General features: G+C 40.2%; 1 protein-coding gene across 4 annotated transcripts in view; it reads left to right on the top strand.

Annotated features, from left to right (window-relative positions):
• The window catches only part of SREK1 (splicing regulatory glutamic acid and lysine rich protein 1), a 29543-nt gene extending 21235 nt beyond the window's left edge, over positions 1–8308 (top strand). For all 4 annotated transcript variants that reach the window (XM_054178934.1, XM_054178933.1, XM_054178935.1 and 1 more), the window contains 5 exons: positions 1040–1159; positions 3396–3905; positions 6767–6862; positions 7284–7416; positions 7773–8308. In XM_054178934.1, coding sequence (XP_054034909.1) covers positions 1040–1159; positions 3396–3905; positions 6767–6862; positions 7284–7416; positions 7773–7919 — 1006 coding nt within the window. In that variant the 3' untranslated portion in view covers positions 7920–8308. The remainder of the gene's footprint in view (positions 1–1039; positions 1160–3395; positions 3906–6766; positions 6863–7283; positions 7417–7772) is intronic.
• Positions 8309–24774: the final 16466 nt, after the last annotated feature.

Genomic DNA, 24774 nt, shown 5'->3' with positions numbered 1-24774 from the left:
ATGTAAATCTACTCAAAGTTTTACTCTGGCTCAACTGTAGTTAATTTGCCCTGTAGTTAGTTTGTGCTTCTGCGCTGATTAGCAAAGCAAAACTGTAGGCTAAAAAATGGTTATCTCTCCTCTTTATACATACTACTGTGTCTTGAGCTGCAGAGGACAACTGCAGCTGCTGTTATTTGTGCCTTCCTATTCTTCAGTATTTATTGAGTAATATATGTGGCCTTTTCTGCTTTGGTAAGTTAAATGTCACTGTGCCTCAGCCTCTTAGGCAAAGTATCCTATGATGTGGGTTTTTGAAACTTTGTTTTCCCTTACCTAGGCAGTATTCCAAAAATGGAGAATATTTTTGGAAAATAATATGGTAATTGTAAGAAGTCTTACATTCTTCATCAAACATGCAACTGTACTGTATATCAGAAGATTTATTTTTTTTTAAGAGTATCTTCAAGTTATTTACGTTGATCATTTATCAGTATAGTAAATGCCCATTCCCGTCCTTGTGAATTCTTACAGCTGAAATCCAGGTTTCAGCTGAAAAGATGACTAAATGCTAGTGGATGTTTTTTTGGTTTTGCTTAGTTTGATTTCTTTATATTGTAAAGCTGGAGCACACAAAGCATTAAGAATCCACTTAAAGCCATCTTCCTTCAGTGACCAAGACTGAGTAAGCAATTGGGCCTGGGAAAAAAACAAACCACCACCACCACCAAAAAACCCAAACAAACAAAAACCTAAATGTTTTGACAAGCAGTGAGAAATTCTTTAGTAAATAGTAAATTACAGTGCATCTAAAAGACAGCTTATCCTAATATGATATGAAGATGGAGATTATTGTGAAACATGAATATTACTTAAGTAGTGCATTGTTTCAAAGGAGGACATGTGCACATTATGAAGCATAAAGTGTAGGTATTTGCAAAAATGTTGGTAGGAGCAGTAACTACATAATTTCATGTGGTGAGGTGAGATGTATGATTCATTGACTTTCAATATTGAAACTTCATAACTGAAAAATTACATTCTGGTATTGTTCATATAGAAGTAGATCTGGCAACAGATCACTCTCAAGACACAAGGACAGACGCAGATCCAGAAGTCCTCTGAAAAAACGGTCTAGGTCTAGGGAAAGGCGAAAATCAAGAAGTCGCTCTCGTTCTCGGTGAGTCTTGTTCCTAAGAAGTTAAACTGTTCTTAGCACACAGTACAGAGTTTTGAAAAAAAGAAACCTTAAAAAACCTTTATGTGATGGTAAAGGGTGGAATTTTTCAATTTTTGAGCCTGTCCTTAGTTTTTGTTTCTGGGACAAAAGAAAAATTTTCATGCTGAGCGTAGTAGTTTTGTCTGAGAGAGTTCATTTTCTGCATAGTAGCTCATGTGATTCCTATGGAGGTTAAACCACCACACTGAGGTACATAAACATTTTGAGTCTAGTCTCCATTTATACTATATATAAACTAACTGAAATGAAGTTTTTTTTAATGTCTAGACTATAACCAGTAGATTAGGAATGTTCTCTATAGCCTGTGCAACTCACAAGAAATTGTATGATGCTCCTTTGGTCTGTATCTGTTGAAGGTTGGGTTCAGGCTGAATTTGATCTCTCATTCTGAGACTGTGTAAAGCCTGAGCTTTTATTTATGCCTTTGATTATCTGATATTTGCCATATGCTGCTGTGAGCCCAAATGCATGTCTGTTATATGGTGTATCTGTATTTCAGGATCTAATGTATCTATAATTACATAATCTATTAATGTTAAAGTCTGATCATCTAATTACTGAACTGTGAAATTCCAACGAAGTAGTAATGTAATTTTCTGAGGGCTGTAGTGAATATTTACAAAAAAAGTGCATATGAAAGTAACTTTGTGAGTAGAAGTGTTTCTACTTTTCTGTTTCATCTCTAATTCCCCTAATTCACTGAAAATGAGATTCATACTTGTACAGTTATCCCTTGATTTTTGAGGGAAGAGCTGCAGATAAGTGGCCTCAGTGGAAACAAGTAGGCTACGTAGCTAGCTGGGATTTATTTATAGATCCTTTGGATTCTGTGTTACCATTGTTTAGAGAATCTACAGAATTCTTGATCTGCTCATTGAAGGAGACAAGACCAATGAAATCTCTGGTAAATTAAGGGGGAGGCGATTGAGATATGTATTACTATTGCAAAGATTGCATGCTCTTTCGTCTTTATGATCTTACATGCCTTTGCTGAGTCTTCTGAAAAACTATTTGCCAAAATCTGCTGGAAACCAAAGTGGACAGGTCACAGAGGATACAACAGCCCCCTATTTATTAGCAATTGAGAAGGTACAGCCAAACACTTCTTCCACTGAATAAAGTTGGGGGCTGTGCTTAGGGCCTTTCATGTGTGAAGGAGTCTTTTTGAGAATCTTTAAAAATCCTAGAACAGATGCCAATAGACACACCAGCTTCTGTCAGTCTGGTTCTCTTGGACATCAGCTTCTCTTGTGCTTTCTCCTGTTTCTCTCTGAACAATTGTTCCTTTTCATATGTCCTAGAGGCAATTCTAGGAGTCAGGTATCTCTCTGCTAGAAGCTAAAGATGGAGTCATACTTCAAATAATTCTGTTCCAAAGTGTAATCTTCTAAAGCAAGCTTTTAGCTAATCATTTTTTTTGTTTGGATTGATGACTTGAATATCAGTTGTGATTTTCCCCATGGTTTTCTTCTTGTGAACATGTGTCATACTGCGTGTCCCAAAGAAGCTGACTTGTTCTGTTATAGTAAAAGCAGAAGCAAGGATATTAAATACTCTTCAAGGATTTAAAAATTTCTAATGACATTACAGATCATACAATTGTCTTGATCGAAGTTTTACATTTGCATTTTGAGGGAATTTGGTGAAATTTTATCCCTGTTTTTAAAATTTGTGTACTAACTGTTTTTGGGCCACCAAAAACTGTGAGGATAGTGTGAGAATATTTATATGAGAGACCAGTGTAGAATAAACTTCTGTCAGCTGTCATTATTCATGTGGGCTTCTTAATCTGCAGTCCATGATATGTGGACACACTTTTAGTAAGGAGAAAATTCACAGATTTTAGAGTTTGTCTCACTTCTGACAAACTGGAGAAAATTTATATCATATTAAAATAACTGAGATAAAGAGAGACCTTCTCTCAAAATGTAGTAACATCACTCTGAAGATCACAGTTAATTTTGGCCTTCTATTCTCCAATTTGGTTCCTGAATTCTTCCTAGCTAGCTAAACTTACCCTCACGTTGAGCAGGATGGAAAATTTAAAATATTTAGTAATTACTATTTTTAAACAGAGATGCATACTTGAGCAATTAATCTATGCTAAAATGTTAGCCATAATTTTAATTGGAAAGCTCAAAGATGAATTAATGGATTTGTGTTTGGCTTTTCACAGGGACAAGAAAAGAGACAAAGAAAAAGTCAAAGAAAGAGAAAAAAATAAAGAAAAGGAGAGAGACCGAGACAAGGACAAGGAGAGAGACAGAGACAAGGACAGGGAAAGAGAGCGGGATAAAGACAGAAACAGGGAGAAGGACAAGGAGAAGGACAGGGAGAGGGATAAAGAGCGAAACAAAGAGCGAGAGAGAGTCAAAGATAGGGATAGAGAAAGGGACAAAGATAGGGACAGGGACAAGGATAAGGAAAAAGACAGGGAAGAGTTAGACCAGAACAAGGAAAAAGAAGATAAGGATGGAGAAAAGGACAGAGAGAAGGTTAAGGAGAGGGAGGGAGATAAGGACAAAGGAGGGGACAAAGAGAAGGATAGAGACAAAGAAAAGGAGAGAGATGGCGATAAGGATCGAGAAAGAGAAAAAGAGAGAGATGATAAAAAGAAGAAAGATAAGAGGTCCAGAACACCCCCGAGAAGCTATAGCTCTTCAAGAAGATCTCGTAGCTCCAGCAGGTTTGTTCAGAAATTTTTCATGTTTTGTTTTTTTTTTTTTACTTTTCAGTGTGACACCATCCTAGTTTTTATGTATCAATATCACTGTTTCTTACTAATTAAATGTGTGTCTTTCTAAAAAAGTACCATCTGGTACAAAGAGGCCAGTATGATAGGGCTACTGGTTATGTCTTTCATATAACCATACAGTATATACGTAGTCCTTGTGGACAGTAAGGAGATGGTTCTCTGTTGGTGCCATCTGAAACTTCTGATAAAGTGACAACACACATCATTGCTGTCCTGGTGAAAGTCTGAGTAACTTTTACATGGCTTGTTGGTACTTACTCTACAGTATTGGTATATAGATCTCATGAACAGTTGTGTGAGACTCTTCATCTCTGTGTCTGAAAAGGAGAAAGCAAGCATGTTGCTTGGCTGGCTAACTATTCAAAAGGTGAATGTGTCTCAGTTGGAATATATGGATAACTTGTTTAGCTGGTTAGAGGGGCAGGTGACATTCCTTAATGATCCTCACAGAAAGTAGAAAAATGTTCAAGTTTATGTAGCTGCTGGTTTTTCCTCTGGGGGAGTCTAAACTGAATGGAAGTCTGGGTAAATTTGGTACAGCAAAAATAGGCTGTGAAATCGATTATAAGTTCTGAAAGTGGACTGCCTCAGGCACATTCTAAAATTGTTATGGCTAGCAAGTTCAGAAGCTTTGGTTGAAAAACTGCTTTCTGAATACCCCAGGAATACGAGAGTTCAGTAATACCACATGTGAAATGTTGATACCAAATGAGAATGAAATGTTGGGTGAATTGGGAAAAGTTCTACATGTTATAACTTCACTGGGCAAAAGCAAGTCTCATAGTCTTCAAAATTAAGAGTTCATTGTTTGTACAAGTCAGAAAAACGTCATGGTTTCTGAACATTCCATTTGCATTATATAAAACTTCCATTTTCTTTTTGGGGGTTTATGGGCAAAAGCTTCCTGTTACGATACAAGTTTTAACATTATTTAATAGGTTAAAGACCTACACAGAGTAGGTAGTAGTTCTGCCTGCTTTGGAAATATACTATTTTATGTCTATAAGACCCCAGGAGTATGTAAGTGCAGAAAAAGCACTTTTAAGATTTTGGTGATTTGTATCTTGCATAAGAACTTTGGAAGACTCAATTCCTAATGTCAAATAGAAAACTTGGCTGGATATTACCAAAGATTCATACTCTAGTTAGCAACTATTATGCTTTCCTTTAAGAATCTTTCTATTTAGTGGAGTGTCATGGAAGGCTCAAATGCTGGGACAAAGAATTCTGGTAAAAATTAGTGTGTGTCTTCTAGTGGACTCACAGTACAAAAATGCTACTTTGATTTAAAGTTATTTTTCATTATATGAATGTTACTAAAGAAGGACAACCACAGGATGCCATCAGACTTCCTGGCCACAAGGGCATGTTGCTGGCTCACGGTCATCTCGCTGTCTATCAGGACCCCTTTTTCCCAGAGCTGCTCTGTAGCAAGTGAGCTCCCAGCCTGTACCAATATACAGAGTTGTTCTTTCCCAGATGTAAGACTCTATACTTGCCCTTGTTGAATTGCATTAAATTTCTCTCTGCCCAACTCTCCAGCCTGTCCAGGTCTCTCTGAATGCCAGCACAGCCTTCAGGAGAGTCAACTCTTCCTCCAAGTTTTGTGTCATCAGCAAACTTGTTGACAGTGCTTTCTGTTCCTTCATGCAGGTGGTTGATGAATATATTGAATATTGCTGGTCCCAGTACTGTCCCCTGAGGGACTCCACTAGATAACTGGCCTCCAAGTAAACACTGTCCCATTGACCACAACTCTGACTTCTTTCTTTCAACCAATTTGCAGTCCACCTCGCTATCTGATTGTCCAGACCAAACTTCCTCTTTAGCAAAGATTGAATCAAACTTCAGAGCTTCGTGAACAAAATAGTTAAATTTTGTCCTGTACAGCTTCAGGAGTTCACAGTAGGTGATCTTGTCAGGGTATTAATCAGGATAGTGATATTAGGCCTGTCTTAACATGCTTTTGTAATTTATCTGATTGTTGATATCTTGGCCTTTCTAAATATTGAAGAAAAAATATTCGCACCTGATGAATAGAGATAAATTCAATGTTTGTGTTGAATGAAGCTTTACTGGCTCACTTACGCTTCAGTATCTTTGCTACTAGTTATTTATGGTTTGTTCTGTTCAAGATCAGATTTCATAGCAGCAACTTTAGCAAACGCCATACGTAGATATAAAACACCTGTTCTGTAAAATACTACAAGCTCCTTGGTGTGTTACAAAATGATGACGTTCTGTTAGCTGTGAAAAGACTGCTAGGAAGACAATAGCTAGTAACTTACTCTTGTTTTGACAGCAGCTTGAGCTTCATTTTGCACCATTTGATTGTAAACCAGTAGGAGTGCTGACTCATGTATTGAGCTAAACTTTGGTCATGTTGAAGTGAAATGACAGTGACTATGATGCTGCAATGGTTGAAAGGTTATATATTGAAGTTTGTGTTGCTCAAGTTAGGCCTTTTGTCTTAATATGGCTCTTTATTCAATTGAATTAGTTTCCTGACTGAAAAAGTCATGCTTAATACAGGATTAGTGAATTCACTGTATTTCCATAGTTAACAGGTAACTTCTTTTCCCTACTTACAGCCTCTCCTATCCCACCAAACTGAAACAGGAAATTTAGGGGTTTTAGTACCATTCATGTATTGGTGGTGATAAATAACATGAAATTCAGGGATATGTACTTAGCTGTTGCATTAAATAACTTTTGAGAACTTTGTGTTTTTATTTAGCATCTGAATTTATTTTTTTCGTTCTTCAATCATCTTGAATTTCTTGGTCTTGTAGAGAAAGGCGTAAAAGAAAGAGTAGAAGTCCCTCCAAGTCTCCTAAAACTTCCAAAACAACAAAGAGAAAGTCTTCACGAACTCCTTCTCCAAGAAGGTCAGTTTGATGCCAGCATAAAAACGGATGAGCATTAAAGGAGGAAGATGTTATATTTCTTTTATTTTCATTGTTTTACTGCCTTTAATAACCTCATATGATTTTGCTTGGTCGGTATGATTCAGTTTTAAACAGACCAAAATTCTTCATAGATGTGAGCTTTGGTATGCTTTCAACTAGACTTTGAAATCTATCAATGATGCAAGCTTGCTTCACATCAATTAAAGACCTTCATAAAATTCAGCTTAATTTGGTTTTGTTATTGCACATACCATAGGTTCTGAACACATGCATTCTTAAGCTCTTTTCAGTCAATGCCATCGTCTGTTGAAGGAGGTTTTGTTACATGTTTGCAGTTAAATGATTTGGAGGTTTTTTTTGTTGAGTCAAATTCTGAATTTTATAAAATTTTCTAAAACAGAAACAAGAAAGAAAAAAAAAGAGAAAGAGATACAAACAATGAAAGAGAGAGAGAACGCTCCACTTCCAAGAAAAAAAGTAGTAAAGAAAAAGAGGGGAGGGAGAAATCTGACAGAAGTACCACAACTTTGAAGGTAAGCTGTGTCGTGGAGTGATGAGCAGAGTGAAGTGGTGCTAGTGGAGCCATTACTGAAATTCCCTCCCTTTTCTTTCTTTTCCTTCTTCCCTCTTTTTTCTCTTTCTGGAGCTGTTTCTCATAGGTTCCATGATGCTGCATGTTCTCTTTTAATCTGAATATTGATGATAAAGATGGATTACCCTATGGCAATGATTTGTTGGATGATGGGTGGTTATGAGAGCCAATTGAAAGGGAAGCTTTTTTCCTGGGGGGGTGGGGGATGGAAACAACAACAAAAAAACACAACAAAAAGCCCCCAGCCATATCCTCTAACAGTGTGATTTTTTTGTAAAATAATTTTATCTTTGGTAGGACAAAGATCATGCTAAAGAGAATTCAGACACTGACAAGGAAGTAGAAAACAAAGATGCACAAAGGACAGATGAAGTCAAACTGCAACAGAATGGAAACTGTCAACTAAATGAAGAAAACCTCTCAGTTAAAATGGAAGAGATTTAAAGCAAAGAATGGACCTCTGGTTCAATTAAGGACTGAAATCCAAAGCTTTTTATTTCCTAGAAAGAAGAAAATGTCAAAGCAATCAATCTGAACATGGTGATAGTATTAGTAGCTCTTCCAGTTCTTGTGATAGCTTTGTTGTCTTGCTGTGAAGCAAGAGAACATAGACCAGTAATTATACCATGAAAAGGCAGATGCCATCAGACCTATTCATCTCTGAAAACCCATGCATTTCTGTGGTGGCTGTACTTATTTGTAAAATTATTTATGTTAGGTTTTACTTTAAGCTGTTACAAATAAGTAGAGATGGAAAAATGTAAACCTGTACTGCCCAAAAAAAGCTGAAGATACACCTTGAAGGTTTTTTAAGAAATACTGCTAGTTCATGAATTTTGGGTTTTTTTCACTTGTGGGTTAGAAAATCCACAATAAATTCAATGTGTACTGTTTGATGTGCTTGGAAATGGTGCATGAATATGCACAGTGTTGCAATCAACAGCTGTCAACCCCAGGAAAGGGGGTTTAAACATAAACAACAGTTTTATAGTTCTTATGTTAGTCACCCATTGATAGCTATGTTTTTCATTTGCTCACTGCTTGAGATTCTTGGGATTTATTATTTAAAAATTCCTTACTTATATCCCTAAAATTAATACTTCTTTTACATTATTTGAACAGTGCATGGAGCATTGCCATGTTATAGACAATAGGTTAGCTTACTTGGTTATTTTGGAGTTGGTTTGCTTTGTTATCATTTGTCCTTCCAGACTTGAGCACATCTGTACGATGTATCGAAACTTAAAGCTTTGTTTTGAGCTGTACTGCAGTGTCTGTTCATCTGCAAATAGTACAGGTGCCATTATGAAAACAAATTTTTCTTACTTGTTTTAAAAAATGGGAGCACAAGCAGAAGCTTTAGTGCCTTTTTAAAATGTGGTATTTTCTAGAAATGTATATGTGCTTACTCTCTCTAAGTTAAATCTTAACATGATCTCTATTGCTGTTTTGCCGCCACCATACTGTAGAAAAGAATGCAAGTGATGTGTCAGAATGGTTGTTTTGATTCACTTGTTAAAATACTAAAGCTCCACTTGTACTTTTTTATTTTAAGGAAAGAGATGTATAGATGAAAGCCAAGATGCAATCTGGGGACCACCACTGTACAAAGAGAGTAGCTGAATGCAAAGCATTTTCTGATCACCTGCATCAAAGACAACCCTTTAGACATTAATCTACATTTGGATGGCCTTAATTGTTACCTCTCCATCGTTTTCTCTGATACCTGGTCAGTGATAGAAAAGGACTCATGTGCAAAGCAGGGGGGATAAATAATTTGGGGATAAAACTTCTAATTTACATGGCAGCTGTATAATAGACATTCTTTCATTCTCTGAGGAGGAAGCATGTAAGAGATTTATAAAGTGAGTATTTTTATCAAGGTAAAACACAGCTTGTGTTTTCTGAACTTACGTCATCAGCTGGTTACATGAGATTTCTTGAGAGTCATACTTTAAAAATTTAATTATACCTGAAATTGAGCAGATTATTTTTAATAATACAATCAAATGACTTCATTGCCTTACCTCATGGGAAGAGTAATTTCTTTCAGTTTAAAAATATCCCACTTAATATCATATTAGGTATTTGCTTTCATTTGTTTTTCATTTGCATAGTTAATTATTGGGGGGGGAGGGAAGGGGGAATAAAGGCAAGCATATTACAAGGAGTGAAAAATTTGCCCAATTTTTAAGGTAATGAAACCCACTTGGATTGTGAAGCTGCTTAATCACTTCATTTTCGGTAGGATTTAATGTTGTTGCTACTGTGTACTTCTAAGACTATAGAAAATGCTTTACCATGTAAAGTATAGACAGTCATTTTTGTGATGTTTAAGCCACATGCTGTTGACTGGTAAACAGCTTATTCTGATAAAAGTATGACAAATCTGTATGCTTACAGGAAGGCTATGAAAGATTGTCTTGCAACAACAGCTGTCTTATTTATGATGTGTAAGTAGCATAGAGCAAAGAGATTGTTTGTATACTTGTTATCTTTGGTACCATTTCACTAATAAAATTAAGTATTTTAGAGGGAAGTTTCTGCTGTAACGTACTTATTCAAATAACTATTTTTAGCTGATCTGGCCTTATTCATGCAGCTTTGATTTGAAATGTGGACACCAGTAAAATATACATGTATTGTTTATAACATCTTTGCAAAGCTAAGTTTCTCCTTTGGGAGGAATTAAGAGTTCTCACAGTGTATCTGGCTTCAGCTTTTGTTACCCTGACCTTGCACAGCTGTATTGGTTATAGAGTACATTATGGTTTGTATACATTTAGCTAAGACACATGCCTCTGGAAATTGTTGGGGCTGGCAGCCATAGGTAAGTCCATAAGCAGCACATTCTAATATAGCATGTGAATTACTTATTCCCTTACAAGAAGTTGTAAAAAGGAAAAGAAAAACAACAACTGAACAACAACAACCACCCACCAAACACACACAGTCCCTCCCCACCTCAAGTTGGTGTTTTCCTACAGCTTACATTTATTTCCTGGTTTTGCTTTGTAAACGCTGTGCAGGTCTGTGTAGTTGAGTTCTGCCTATTTGTATTTGGAGTTTGACAGTTCCCCTTTTCCTAAAAACTGAAGAACTTTTATTCTGTAAAATGCTTGTCTATTCAGAGGGTAGCTAATTTTTAACTGGTAGTGTAGCACAATAATGAAGTTTTTGCTTGCTGCAAGAACATGTCAGTCTTCACCTCTAAAGTCTGCCTGCTGAGTTGCCATGTCAGACTGTTTGGTTTAGCACTTTAGGAATATGATTAAGAGGTTTTGAGAATAATGTGGTGCATAATAGATGTTAATTGTAACTTAATTTGAGTCAGGCCTTACTGGAAAATGTTACTGACTTCTGACTGAGAGAAGTCATGATACGGTGCCATTTTGCTAAGATCATGTTAAAGCAGTTGGCAGAAGCTTCTATTAGTGACCACAGTTCTTTTACTACAGCATTTCTGGATAACTGCTTTTTTCCTCTGGGTTTTTAAAGAAGCTGGCAGAAGATAGCTGCTGGTGCATGAAACAGGATTTTGAACTCACAATAAGTGGCTGTGACTTAGATAAATTCATTGAAGTCAATAGGTTTATTCAGCTGTGAGGGATGAAATTCTGTTTGCAAACATTGATGGCACTATGGTATGTAAAGAATACTGGTTTTCATGTTTCAGAATTGGAACTAAGAATGGGAAAAGGATTGCAGTTGAAGATTAGAAACATCTGAATCGGTGAGAAATCAGATGTGGGTTCTGCCTGCTCATTAGTCACCATCTAGTTGTTTGGATGCAAATTTCAGATACATCTGAACTAGCTTTTAATTGTCTGGCTAACAGTAGCCTGTGCACAGCTTGGATTCTGAAATGAGCTATGGCCACTTGAACGTGTTTACTCTGCTACAAAGAAGGTAAGCTGTAGTCTGTGGCATGCTTTCATTGCTTGCCAGTATTCTCTGGCTCAGGTGCATCTGTGGCCATACCTGAATTGAGACACCGCAAAGGACTGTTACATAGCAGCTACTCTGTGTTGCCTTTAGTAGTGATATTTTTATAATTCACTGGACTTAGGAACTTCTGTGATGTTCTTTTGGTCTAAGAAAAGAGTGAGTAATGAAGGCTACTTTGTGTGATAAAAATTGTGTGCCTCATACTGGTCCTTAGTACTGCATTATTTTTTCATTCTTGTGTACAAGCATTGCAAGGGGTTATGTAGTCCTGTGTGTATCTTCTGCTTTTATGTCTGAAGTGTCTCTGATTACAGTCTTTTTGTTAGTTTGTAATGATCAAGGTTAGAGTTGATGTATTTTGATTCTGCTGGCCATTCACTTAAAAGAAGGTGGGCTAAGGGGGATGAGGGGGAAGTCCTGAGTTTTGTAAATGTTAGCATGAAAATTGCTTTTTAATGTTTTTTTTTTTTAAAAAAAGTCTTTAAGATGTGAATTCTGAACAATGACTTGCAAACCAGGGCATATTCTGAGTCCTGCCTGTCACTTGGTGGTGCTTTCAGTTTTACAGCCATCAATGATTGCCTTTGGTCTGTCTTGCCATAATTTTACAAGTGAGAATTTGATTTAGTGACACAAATGTTGAGATCTGTAAATGCATCAAATGGTGTAAATCAGAGGTGCTTAGTTCAGAGAGATGTTTTTCTCACCAGAGGCTGGAATGTGGACAGGTGGAATTTGTAGACATCATTATGTGTTACTACCTACAGAGAATCTAAAATTAATTTTGCATGCTAATATTAAACAGGAAAAAAGTTGTTTTCAGCCTGTACCTTAGGTTTATTTTTACATGCTGAAAATGTAATTAAAATAATATGGACAGCTAAAAGCAGTCCATTTGAGGGATTTTTTTTTTTTTAATGTAAGAGACTTGTCTTTAAGCTTTTAAACAAAAAATATCCTTGCATGCAGTGTTTATTGTTATTTCAAATTCAAGAATCGATCCTAAGTAAGTCCTGTTGTAGGATTTGAGCATGTCAGTTATGGTGGTTTCTTCTGTATTCTATTAAATATAAAACGGTTTAATAAACTTGTCTGGCAATACGTGTAGGCACCTACTGTCTCCTTAAGTTTGAGGAGACACTGTAACACTTTGATTCTGTGTTCTGTAAGCAAATGTTGCACTTGAGAAGCTATCTATGACCTTCAGTTTTCACAGTGTTTTCCTGAAACTGAAAAGAAAAAATCTGCCCTTCTAAAGAATGGTCATGGCAGTTTTATGATTGCAGGGGGGGAGGCGGAAGTGTTGAGCTGTTTATGCGTTTTTCTTCTGGGAAGTTTCAGCTTGCACTTTTTAAAATTCATGACATTAATCTAGTGCCAAATGTGACACTAGAGATCTTCGGTGTACAAAACTTATTAATGAAATCTTTCTCCCATTGAGAAGGTTACATGTGTCTTCTGACTTGAAAGACGTTATCAGCAATGGTGAAAGAATCATTTTCATGTAGTCCTTGATGTCATTAATGAGGCTGCCAGTTAAGTAGCTTTCATAGAAGAAAAATTTGCTCTATTCAGAAAACCCTTTCTTAGTGTAGAGATTCAGGACTACTACTGCATTGATGAGTAAATCATGGGCCACAGGAATTTCTGCTTCATAAAGATGTGATTTTCATAATAAAGGAAAAAGTGGTCTGGTCTAGAAAGATCAAGAGTAATTTGACCTGCACAGTTCATGTTGATCAGTAGATCCTGCCTGGTACTTTTCCCACTGATACAGCACCTATGACTAATCTGTTACACACAGCACCTGTAATAGTCTGGGTTCATGTATACCTGGGGAACCTAAGCAGTAAAAATACTATTTCCTTTCTTTGGATTTGGCATTTCTGGTAGCGAAGCAGGTCCGAGTTTAACGTTGCTGGAGTGTGCTTTTGCTGTAATGAAGCAACTATGAAATTATACAAGTAAATAACTATCAAATGCTGCTATTATATTCTTATTTTCATAAGTAAATGCAGTCCCAAAGTTTTAATGGTTCATAAACTCACTTCCACTAGCTTGAATGAGATACAGGAAACGGCTGTGAAGCAATTCTTCCTCCCCCCCCCCCCCCCAGTATCCCAGTTGCTTTGGGATTCAAGTACTTTGTAACTAAATCTGTTACACTGCCACCAACAAGAATATTGCAGGAAGGGTAGTGAGATGTTAGATAGTATCTCATTCTTCAGTTACAGAAAAAGCTTACAAATCTGGTGGAGCATAGTAGTTGAGGAGTTAGTTTCTGTAGAGACAACTACCGCAGTTCCTCCACTAAGAGCTTGTTACTTTATCCAGTAGGTTAACAAACATGACTCTGTGGAAATGTATGTTGAAATTCTTTGGTTTTGTTGTTTGGGGGAAAAAAAAGTAGTATCAGGAGCTTCCGACATGAACAGTACATCTCAACCTCTCAAGGGGATATTTTCATATTAGAATTCACCATTTTTGGTGCTTTATTGCTCTCTGTAATGTGCAGGAATCTAAATAGCAGTAATTAATGAACAAAATTTGGGATGTGCTTCTCAACAGACTTGCTCAGCAGGGAGCTCGTGATTTTTTGAGAGCAATCATGTCTGTAATGAGACTTGTGGCTGGTTTAGCTCCTACAAATCAGGTGATTCAGGCAACACACCTGTTGGTATGGATAACTTCATTTCAGCCCACTGCTCTGAATGTGAAAGCAAGGTAAAACAAACCTGAGAGTTATATTGAAATCCATCTTAGCAATGGTTCAGAATCTTATATTGCCTATCTTAAGTTCCTTAAGTACTCTATAGTGAAGATGCTTGAAGACTGACTTAAACAAAATGACAGTTTTTTAACACCGAACTTTTTGTGTATTTGTGGCTTTTTTTGCATACTTGTTTAAGAAAACAGACATGCATGTTTGCACTGGACTTTCAAGTGTGTTGCTTCAGTGTCAGACCTGGGAAAGACTACTTTTGGGTTTTGGTTGGTTGGGTTTTTTGTTTCTGTTTTTTTTCCTACCTAGAAACCATACATTTCTTTTGAAAGAATCTAAAGAATAACTTTTTATGAAGTAATACTTAAAGGTTCTTTTCAGACTACTTGAAGCTTAGGAGTTCAAATCAAATGCCTTAGTCCATATGAAATATGAACATTAAAGGTATAATCTGCTTTCATTGGATTTGTGCCTTGCTGTGCTGAGGTAGTATTTTTTTGTAGTTGTTCCTCTGCTTTGTTCAGTTTTAAGAGGATACTCTTGTTTCATTCCAGCTTATTTAATGTTGCCTAAGCTGCTAAATACATTTCTTTCTACTAGTTTGGCATTTTCCTCACAATTATTCAACTCTTAAACATACTAGCATCCTGTATGTAGTATGGACTAGGCTTCTCTGAACTGCAGATCATACTAATACGTTACACATCCGTGTCAAGCAAAATCATCAGTGTTTCTGAATGAACTGTAATGCAGAATAAATAGGTTTTATGAAGTGGTTTATATTAACTAGGACCAAACATGGAGTACATTTTGGTTTGTTTTGGTGTGCCCAGTTAATTCTCTCCTAGCCAGAAGAGATTTTATGAGGCCATGTCATTGAAAAGTTCATTGGGATGCAGAGAAGAGCAGCTGGCCTCTACAAAGATGTTGACTAGGTATTATGATGTTAATTGTGAGGTGCTATTTAATCTATCCAAGCTTAGTTTTTATCACTAAGAAGATCCTTTGATGTGTTAAAGATGGTTTGAGCTGCAGTGGGTTTATTCTGTTGCTTAATCTCCGAAGAGGGTGGAAAGGTGACAGCTCTGCATTTCTGGTGTGAACCTGGAGAGCTGGAGGCAAAGTACCATTTCTCAGATAAGGTGGTATACCTAGTAAGTTACTTAACATAGTCTGTTCTTCACTGTCATTATTCATACCGAACTGCTTCATGCATTTGTATTATGATTATCTGATATGCCCAGTAAACTCTTACCTTATCTCACTTTCTTTTTTGTCTCAACAGAGTTTGTGTGTTGTTTCTCCATAATTTCTGTGTTGAGGGAACAGGCAGGTTAACCCATTGGGTTTGCTTTAAACAATTACACTTCCCCTCTTGATTTTATAACAGGATTTAGAATAGTTGCTCTTTACAACTGAAGTGTGGCAATACTAAATTTATTGAAGTATAATTCAGAATCTTCTAATGGAAGAAAGTATTAGACTTGGGTCATTGCCTTGCACTGAACACCTTAGCAATGGACTTTTACTGTGCTTTTATGGCTAGATGAAAGATAGTAGCCAAGTATTGTGTGAGTTAGTTCATTCTAATAAATCAGATTCCCTTTGATAATTCTTACCTGGGGTAACTTACAGTTGTAAGGATTGTAGTAATTAATCATAGAATTGTTAGGGTTGGAAGGGACCTCAAGGATCATCTACTTCCACCTGCCCCTGTACACTGCACTGGTTAGGCCACACCTTGAGTCCTGTGTCCAGTTCTGGGCCCCTCAGTTTAGGAAGGAGGTTGACCTGCTGCAACATGTCCAGAGAAGGGCAACAAAGTTGGTGAGGGGTTTGGAGCACAAGCTCTACGAGGAGAGGCTGAGGGAGCTGGGGTTGCTTAGCCTGGAGAAGAGGAGGCTGAGAGGAGACCTTATTGCTGTCTACAACTACCTGAAGGGAGGGTTGTAGCCAGGTGGGGGTTGGTCTCTTCTCCCAGGCAACCAGCACCAGAACAAGGGGACACAGTCTCAAGCTGTGCCAGGGGAAGTTCAGGCTCGAAGTGAGGATAAAGTTCTTTACCGAGAGAGTCATTAGTCATTGGAATGGGCTGCCCAAGGAGGTGGTGGAGTCACCATCCTTGGAGGTGCTCAAGAGGAGACCGGACATGACCCTTGGTCTAGTCATGAGGTCTGTGGTGACAGGTTGGACTCGATGATCCTCGAGGTCTCTTCCAACCTTGGCAATACTGTGATACTGTAACACAGTTTCACTTTCTGTTGGCTTCTGCAGCTTGTTGCTGGGGCACATACAGGCTTTATCTCCAAAAGCTGTGAGGCTGAAAGCTTCGTAGCAAAGAGGTTGCTGCTGAAGCTTGCTGGGCTTGTTGGCTTTGTAGCTTTGCCTACTTGGAGAGGTTCTTCAGCTGCAGTCTTTGCAGTAGTGCTTGTTGCTTCTTCCAATAAAATGAAACTGTCCCAAGGACTCTCAGCTCCTCCTGGGTTTCATCTCTCAGCCCAGCAAGATGTGTCTGCTATGCTCCTGGGCTTTACGATGCTATACAGCGAGGGATCTTGCAGTCCTGTCTGGGTAAACTGAAACACAGCTTGGATTCCAAGCAGGGCTTGTGACTTCACCCAGAGCGTGGACAATTGCAAGACAAGGCACTGGCTCTTCGGGCTGGTATTTAGAGATTTCCCGAGGCAATGATGGCCAATGATAACAAAGATTGAGAGATAAATACCTGACACTGTAACCTATAGAATGAGTTTTCTCCAAACATGGCCAAAGGCACACACACCTGGCCCACTTGGACTCCAGTACATGTTCAGAGAAGCCAGGGCAAGGTGGGCATTGTTCTGAAAAACCTGACCTCCTGGCTCCTGCTCCATTGTCTGGGTCAGAGCATTTTTGAGCCTTTTTGTCCCTGCAGGACAATGAGTTCAGTGTCATCCTCTGCCTGTAAGATACACTTCTGCCTTTATGCCCTTTACAGAGAGGGATAAACAGAGATCCATACAGACTGCAAAGGCTGTATCAGAATTCCAGATCGTAGTTCTCAAGAGCTTTATAAGAGCATCACTATTGTCCTCTCTCACTCCTAAATTTAGAGTAACCACTGAAACTTGCAGATTCCACTGTTGATTCATCTTCTTACTTACAGGCATACCTGTAAGGTATAAAATGCCTAAGATTAGTGATCAAACATCTCTGGCTGTGATAATACGAACATTTATACCATGTAAACTGTTGCTGCAGCTTGGTACAGTGACAATGTTTGGGTGGAGAAGGTGTAGGAGGCTTTGGAGCGGGAGGTGGGGGGCAAGAACTGTTTGAATATCCTCATCCCTTTTTGTATTATGAAGTTGTGATTCATAGCTGTAGAGGTTGAAGAGGACTCTGTGATGGTGGGTTGGCTGCAGTGTGAGGAAGAGGAATGGAAGTAGTTTGCAGTGAGGCCATGCTGTTCTATGGGTACTTAGGCAGGATGGGGATTTTAGGCTTACACAGAAATTTGGCTTTAGCATGATTTGACAATGTTTACCATCAGCTTTTCAGAAAGGTGATGATCTTTCTTTTGAAGCACTGCACTACTGTTGACAATATATCCTTTCCAGCACAATACTTGCAATCTGTAACATAATTCTGTGCATCACTTACTAAGACTTTGTAAATCTCAATCTGGGATTTTCTGTAGCAATACCCTCTCTTGAGAATGTGGTTCATTGCTGTGAACACAAACTTGTATGTCCTCAGAAATCTCCAGGAAAGGTTTAAGTCCCTTAAAGGTTGTTGAGGGAATTACAGCGAAGAAACAGAAATGTTTGCACGTGGAATCTGTCGTGTAATTTCTAAAATTACAAGTGACAGCTGGCTGCAGGAAGAGCATCTTCCAGAAGTCACACTATGCTTCACTGCAGTATAAAATTCAGTGCTAGAGCACCCCCTCTTGAGGTATCACAGTAATGTTTCAGGCATTGTTTGAAATGACAGACACTGAGACAGGCAGCGTGCTACAGGCTTTGTTACAAGCCTACTGCAAAGCACTACTATTTTTAACACCCTACTGTTACTATTATAGTACCTTAATGCAATATTAATCTATTAATGCAAAATTAATAGAAGGAAAGGGAGATGGTCTACATACAGGTTACAAGGCCTTTGTGGTCATACCTGAAGTAGTTCATCACCTGGTGCCTTGAACCAAGACTGGGGAATTGAGGTTGATGTATGTTGCAGTTTTATTTACTGTAAATCAAGAGAAAATGAAGCCAATCTGTCCTTACTCAGTTTATGACTGAGAGTTTTGCTAGCATAAAATGGGAGCTGTGAGGCTGAATTTTGCTGCCATGGCATTAGAGTACCATGGTGCCAGTTTGGAATACTGGGCCTCCAAAGTGGCTTGGCTGGATCTAGATCCAGGATGTACTGGCACTGCTGGAAGGACAGACTATGCAAGTGCAGGGGTATAAGACCAAAGAAACAATGCATTTGAAATAATAATTTTATTCCTAGTGTTTTGAGATGTCTTGGTCAACTTATTCTCTGCAGCCAAACCTTCCATTTCATTCACTGAAGCTTTCCAGTAATCAACTAGTATTAAGAAAACACAAACCAAAACCTAACTGTGACTGCCCTTGGAAGTTACAAAAGTAGTACTTTGTTATGCTCGTAACTGGTTCTCTAGTGCTGCTTCTCCATGTGCATTTCCCCCCCACCCCCCCACCCCCCGTCAGATTTGGAGGGCAGAAACTGAGTCACAGTGTTACAAATAAAGAGCTGACTATTTGCCAATTAAATATTTGATGGACATGGGATGGAATGGCTAAGGAGACTGTGGCTGTTTAGCTTAGAGAAAAAGAGGCATAGGGGAACCTATTGCTCTCCACAGCTAGTATAAAGGAGGTTGTAGCAAGGTGAGGATTGGTCTTTTCTCCCAAGTAAAAACAATAGGACAAGTTGGAACAGTCTCAAGCTGTGGTAGGGAAGGTTTAGGCTGAATATTGAGAAAACGTCTTCACTAAAAGGTCTGTCAAACATTGGAACAGGCTGTCTGGGAAAGTAGTTGGAGGTATTTCTGTGTACGTGTGCTGCTTAGGGACATGATTTCATGCTGGACTTAGGAGTACTAGGTTTCTGGTTAGACTCAATGATCTTAAAGGTCTTTTCCAGTCTAAACACAAAGAGTCCAACCCTGTTGCCAATGTAGGCTTCACCTAGATCAGGCTGCACAGGTACATGTTATGGTGGGTTGAAATTTCCCATTCACGTTAACTAAGCACAACTAACTCAGCTGGAAGCAAATGGAAACTGTATTTACAAGCCAAAAGTACACTCTACAATGGAATGCAATGAATATGTACAAAATATACAGTATTTACAATATTATACAGGTATTTACAATTAGAAAATAACATGAAAACCTCCCTGATACCCTTCTGGGTCCCCCAGAGAGCAGAGAAGCTGCTCCACTGTGCCCCACACCTCCCCCCACCCAAACCTTCTCTCCCTTTCCCTTTGTACCAAAGAGAGAAAGAAGGAAGAAATATTAGTTAGAGAAGCAGTGTTAGTGTTCTTGTCTTTTCTCAAGGCCAGCCAGAAGCAGTTATTTATCTCCCCAGCAGAACAGCCAAACCAGAGAAAAGGAAAAGGAATGGGAATGGAAGTGAAAAAGTGAAAGACATTATGGAACAACTGCTTCTATACCCCAGACTGCCCAATGAATTTGTTTAGAATAATCTTTTGTTTTCCTTTTTACACCCAATAGTGAATTATTTATATTTTTCTACTTTTCTGTTTGAAATCTGCAGCTGATTTTTAAAGGCATAGCCTAAACCTACTGCACATGTTCAGACGTATTTTGAATGTCTGCAAATATGGAGACTCAACAACCTCTCTGGGTAGACTGTTCCAGTGCTCCATTACCCTCAAATAAGTTTTTCCTTGTGTTTAGGTGGAGCACTCTATGGTCCCATTTGTGCCTATTGCCCATTGTCCTATCACTGAAGAGAGTCCAGCCCCATCCTCTTGACACATACCCTTTAGATATTTATGAGATCCTCTCTGCCAGTCTTACCCAGGCTAGAAAGTCCCAGATCTCTCAGCCTCTCATTGTAAGAGAGATGCTCAAACCTCTAATCATCTTTGTAGGCCTACATTGGATTCTCTCCAGTAGCTGCCTGTTTCTCTTGAACCAGAGGGCCCAGAACTGGACACTACTCCAGATGTGGCCTCACCAGGGCAAACCTGTTGATCACACTTCTTAATGCACTCCAGGATGCCATTCCTCATCTTGGCCACAAGAGTACACTGTGGGCTCATGGTTAACTTCTCCACCGTCACTCCAAGATCCTCCACAGAGTTGCTTTCCAGCAGGTCAAGCCCTAATCTGTACTGGCACATGAGGTTATTCCTCCCCAGGTGCAGGACTCTACACTTGGTCTTGCTGAACTTTGTTAGTCTAACTGATGCCCAGCTCTCCAGTCTGTCCAGGTCTCACTGAATAGCAACACAGCCTTCTGATGTGTCAGTCACTACTCATAGTTTCATGTCATGAAACTTCCTGAGAGTATCCAGGTCATTGATGAACATGTTAAACAAGACTGGACCCAGTACTGACTGGGGAACCCCACTAGGCAGGGGCCTCCAACTAGATACTGCACCATTGGTGACAGCCCCCTGAGCTCAACTACTCAGCCAGTTCTCAATTCACCTCACTGTCTTCTCATCCAACCTATACTTCCTAAACTTAAGAGGATGTTATGGGAGACAGTGCCAAAAAAACTTGCTGAAATTGAGGTAGACAACATCTAGTTCTCTTCCCTCACCCACCCAGCTGGTCACACCATCAGAGAAGGCTATCAGATTGGTCAAGGATGTTTTTTCCCTATGTGAATCTGTGCTGACTGCTTCTGATAATCTTCTTTTCTTCCCCATGCTTACAGATGACCTCTAGGATCAGCTGCTCCCATCATCCTTCCAGATACGGAGGTGAGGCTGATCAGATTATGATTTCCTGGGTCCTCCTCCTTGCCCTTTTTGAAGACTGGTGATAACTTCAGCCAACTTCCTCAGCACTCATGGAGACAGCCCATCAGGGTCCATGGAACTGTGTGTGTCCGGTTGTGTTGGGCTGAAAATCCACCCCCCCAACATTACATTTGCCAGACCAGCTCAGCTGCAAGCTGCATTTACAAGCAAAACTACAATCTACAATGAAATGCAATGGATATGTGCAAAATACACAGTATTTACAGGCATTTACAATTAACAAACAGCACAAGAATCCCCCTGCCCAAAAACCAGGGGAGCTGTAACAGTTTCTCCCCCTACTGAGTCCCTCCTTGATCCCCTTGGATCCAAAAGGGAAAACAGAAAGAGCAGAGAAGTTGTTAATACCACTCACAACAAAAGCAGTGCAGTCAAGGTCAGTAAAGCCAGGAGAAGCATCAGCCAGAGCCAAAGAACAAAGAGATAGAAGCAGTATCACAGTATAACTAAGGTTGGAAGAGACCCCAAGGATCATCGAGTCCAACCTGTCTCCACCGACCCCATGACTAGACCATGGCACCAAGTGCCACGTCCAATCTCCTCTTGAACACCTCCAGGGACAGTGACTCCACCACCTCCCTGGGCAGCACATTCCAATGACGAACGACTCTCAGTGAAGAACTTTCTCTTCACCTCGAGTCTAAACCTCCCCTAGCACAGCTTGAGACTGTGTCCCCTTGTTCTGGTGCTGGTTGCCTGGGAGAAGAGACCAACCCCTTCCTGGCCACAACCACCTTTCAGGTAGTTGTAGAGGGCAATGAGGTCTCCCCTGAGCCTTCTCTTCTCCAGGCTAAACAATCCCAGCTCCCTCAGCCTCTCCTCATAGGGCTTGTGCTCAAGGCCTCTCCCCAGCCTTGTTGCCCTTCTCTGGACACGTTCAAGTGTCTCAATGTCCTTCTTAAACTGAGGGGCCCAGAACTGGACACAGGACTCAAGGTGTGGCCTAACCAATGCAAAGTACAGAGTACAAGGGCACAATGACTTCCCTGCTCCTGCTGGCCACACTATTCCTAATACAGGCCAGGATACCATTGGCCCTCTTGGCCACCTGGGCACACTGCTGGCTCATGATTAGGTGACTGTCAATTAGCACCCCCAGGTCTCTTTCTGTCTTGGAGCTCTCCAGCCACTCTGATCCCAGCCTGTAGCTCTGCATGGGGTTGCTGTGGCCAAAGTGCAGCACCCGGCACTTGGACTTGTTAAATGCCATCCCATTGGACTCTGCCCATCTGTCCAGTCGGTCAAGGTCCCTCTGCAGAGCCTTTCTACCCTCTAACTGACCAACATCTGCCCCCAGCTTGATGTCATCTGCAAACTTGCTGATGACTGACTCAATCCCCTCATCCAGATCATCAACGAAGATGTTAAAGAGGATGGGGCCCAGCACTGATCCCTGGGGGATGCCACTGGTGACTGGCCGCCAGCTGGCCGTGGCACCATTCACCACCACTCTCTGGGCTCGGCCCTCCAGCCAGTTCCTAACACAGCACAGAGTGTTGTGGTCCAAGCCATGAGCTGACAGCTTAGACAGCAGTTTACTGTGGGGGACAGTGTCAAAGGCCTTGCTGAAGTCCAGGTAGACCACATCCACAGGCCTCCCCACATCCACCAGGCGGGTCACCTGATCATAGAAGGAGATCAGGTTGGAGAGGCAGGACCTGCCCTTCCTAAATCCATGTTGGCTGGTCCCAAGCCCTTGGCCATCCTTCAGGTTCACAGTTATTGCTGCCAGGATAATCTGCTCCATCACTTTCCCTGGCACTGAGGTCAGGCTGACTGGCCTGGAGTTTCCAGGTTCCTCCATCCAACTCTTCTTGTGGATGGGGACCACACTGGCCAGTTCCCAGTCACCTGGGACCTCTCCAGTGAGCCAGGACTGGAGGAAAATGATGGACAGCAAAAAGAGGTAGATTGTTTTGTGCAACTAGTTTAAGTCCATTATCTTAAGTCCATTACCCATTATTGCCAGGGGAAGTTTAGGCTCCAGGTGAGGAGGAAGTTTGTTACAGAAAGAGCAACTGGCCATTAGTATGGGCTGCCCAGGGAGGTGGTAGAGTCGCCTTCACTGAAGCTGTTCAAAAAAGGATTAGACATGGCACTTGAAGCCATGGTTTATTTAGGTGTTAGGTAACAGTTTGGACTTGGTGATCTCTGAGGTCTTTTCCAACCTGGTTGATTCTATGATCTTTCCAATGGAATTGTTTAGAATTATCATTATTTTCCTTTCAACATCCAATAGTGATTTATTTACATTCCACCACTTTCTGTTCAAGATTTGTGAAAAATTTGTAAAGGCATAGCCTAAAACTACCACACCAGTTTACCTAGATGATCTCGAGCCCAGGCTCCCTTGACTAAGGGGGAGTCTTCAAGTCTTCCGTTCTGCAGACTTTCTCTCTCACTTCCAGGGACTGGGATTCCTGAGGGCTAGTCCTAGCAGTAAAGATTGAAACAAAGAAAGCATTCGGTAACTCTGCCTTCTCTGTAATGGTGGTGGGTTGAAATTCCTCCCCAGCATTAACAAAATTTTAATGTAACAAAATTTTAAAGGCATAGCCTAAAACCAGTATATGTATCCTCTGTCACCAGGTAACCCACTTGTCATAAATCCCCTAGGTGGCCAGGGGCCAGGAAAGCAAGTTGATCTAGTATGATTCAAGACCAAGGCCATTTACATTCAGCAGGTGTTTGTGCTAAATGAAGATCTGTGAAGCTGGCCAGCCAGAGAGCTGAAGGAGGGAGTCTTAAAAAGATTAGGATGGCCTTTTTTTGGCTAGAACAGATGAAGCAGGGCTCAAATAACATAAACACCCAACTTCACAGAATCCCAGAATACATCCAGTTAGAAGGCACCTCAGAGATCATCCAATCCAACCCTTGACCCAGCACCGCAGAATCAACACTAAACCATGTCCCTAAGCACCAGGTCCACACACTGTGTAAACACCTCCAGAGGTGACTCTACCACTGCCCTGGGCAGACCATTCCAATGTTTGGGAACCCTTTCTGTGAAGAAGTATTTCCTATCATCCAGCCTGAACATCCCCTGGCACAGCTCAAAACCATTTCCTCTACTCCAGTCACTTGACACTATGGAGAAGAGGCTGACCCTCTCCTTGCTCCAACCTCCCAGCAGGTAGTTGTAGAGAGCAATGAAGTCTCCTCTTGGCCTTGTCTTCTTGAGACTGAGCAAAATAGTTTTGGGGGGAGGCGGGGTGCCTGAATGAAGACCTTTGCCTAACTAACTGTAATTTTAATATCAAAGTTGATACCCCTCAATATGCTAATAAGGAAAATCAAATACATGCTAAACAGATATGGCTGTGTTACTCAACTTTCCTCACAAATCATGCTAAACATCACCTAGAAGGCAGGGGCAACCTGGCCTGTGAGAAGGGCATTTTGGTGCACGCTACCTCTGGCATCAGGAAACGTGTGCTGCTGGCATTGGTACCAGGGTCAACAAGGTGGTGTTCAGTGTGGGCCATCAGCACCCCCACCTGCAGCAGATGAGACCAGGAGAGAAGCAAAGACAAGGACAATCAGTGCGCTCCTTTTCCTCTACCCAAGACAGGGACACCTTTCTTGGCAAGGAAT

The sequence above is a fragment of the Dryobates pubescens genome, chromosome Z (assembly GCF_014839835.1).
Source record: "Dryobates pubescens isolate bDryPub1 chromosome Z, bDryPub1.pri, whole genome shotgun sequence".
Taxonomy (NCBI): domain Eukaryota; kingdom Metazoa; phylum Chordata; class Aves; order Piciformes; family Picidae; genus Dryobates; species Dryobates pubescens.
This window is presented reverse-complemented; position numbering and strand designations above follow the sequence as displayed.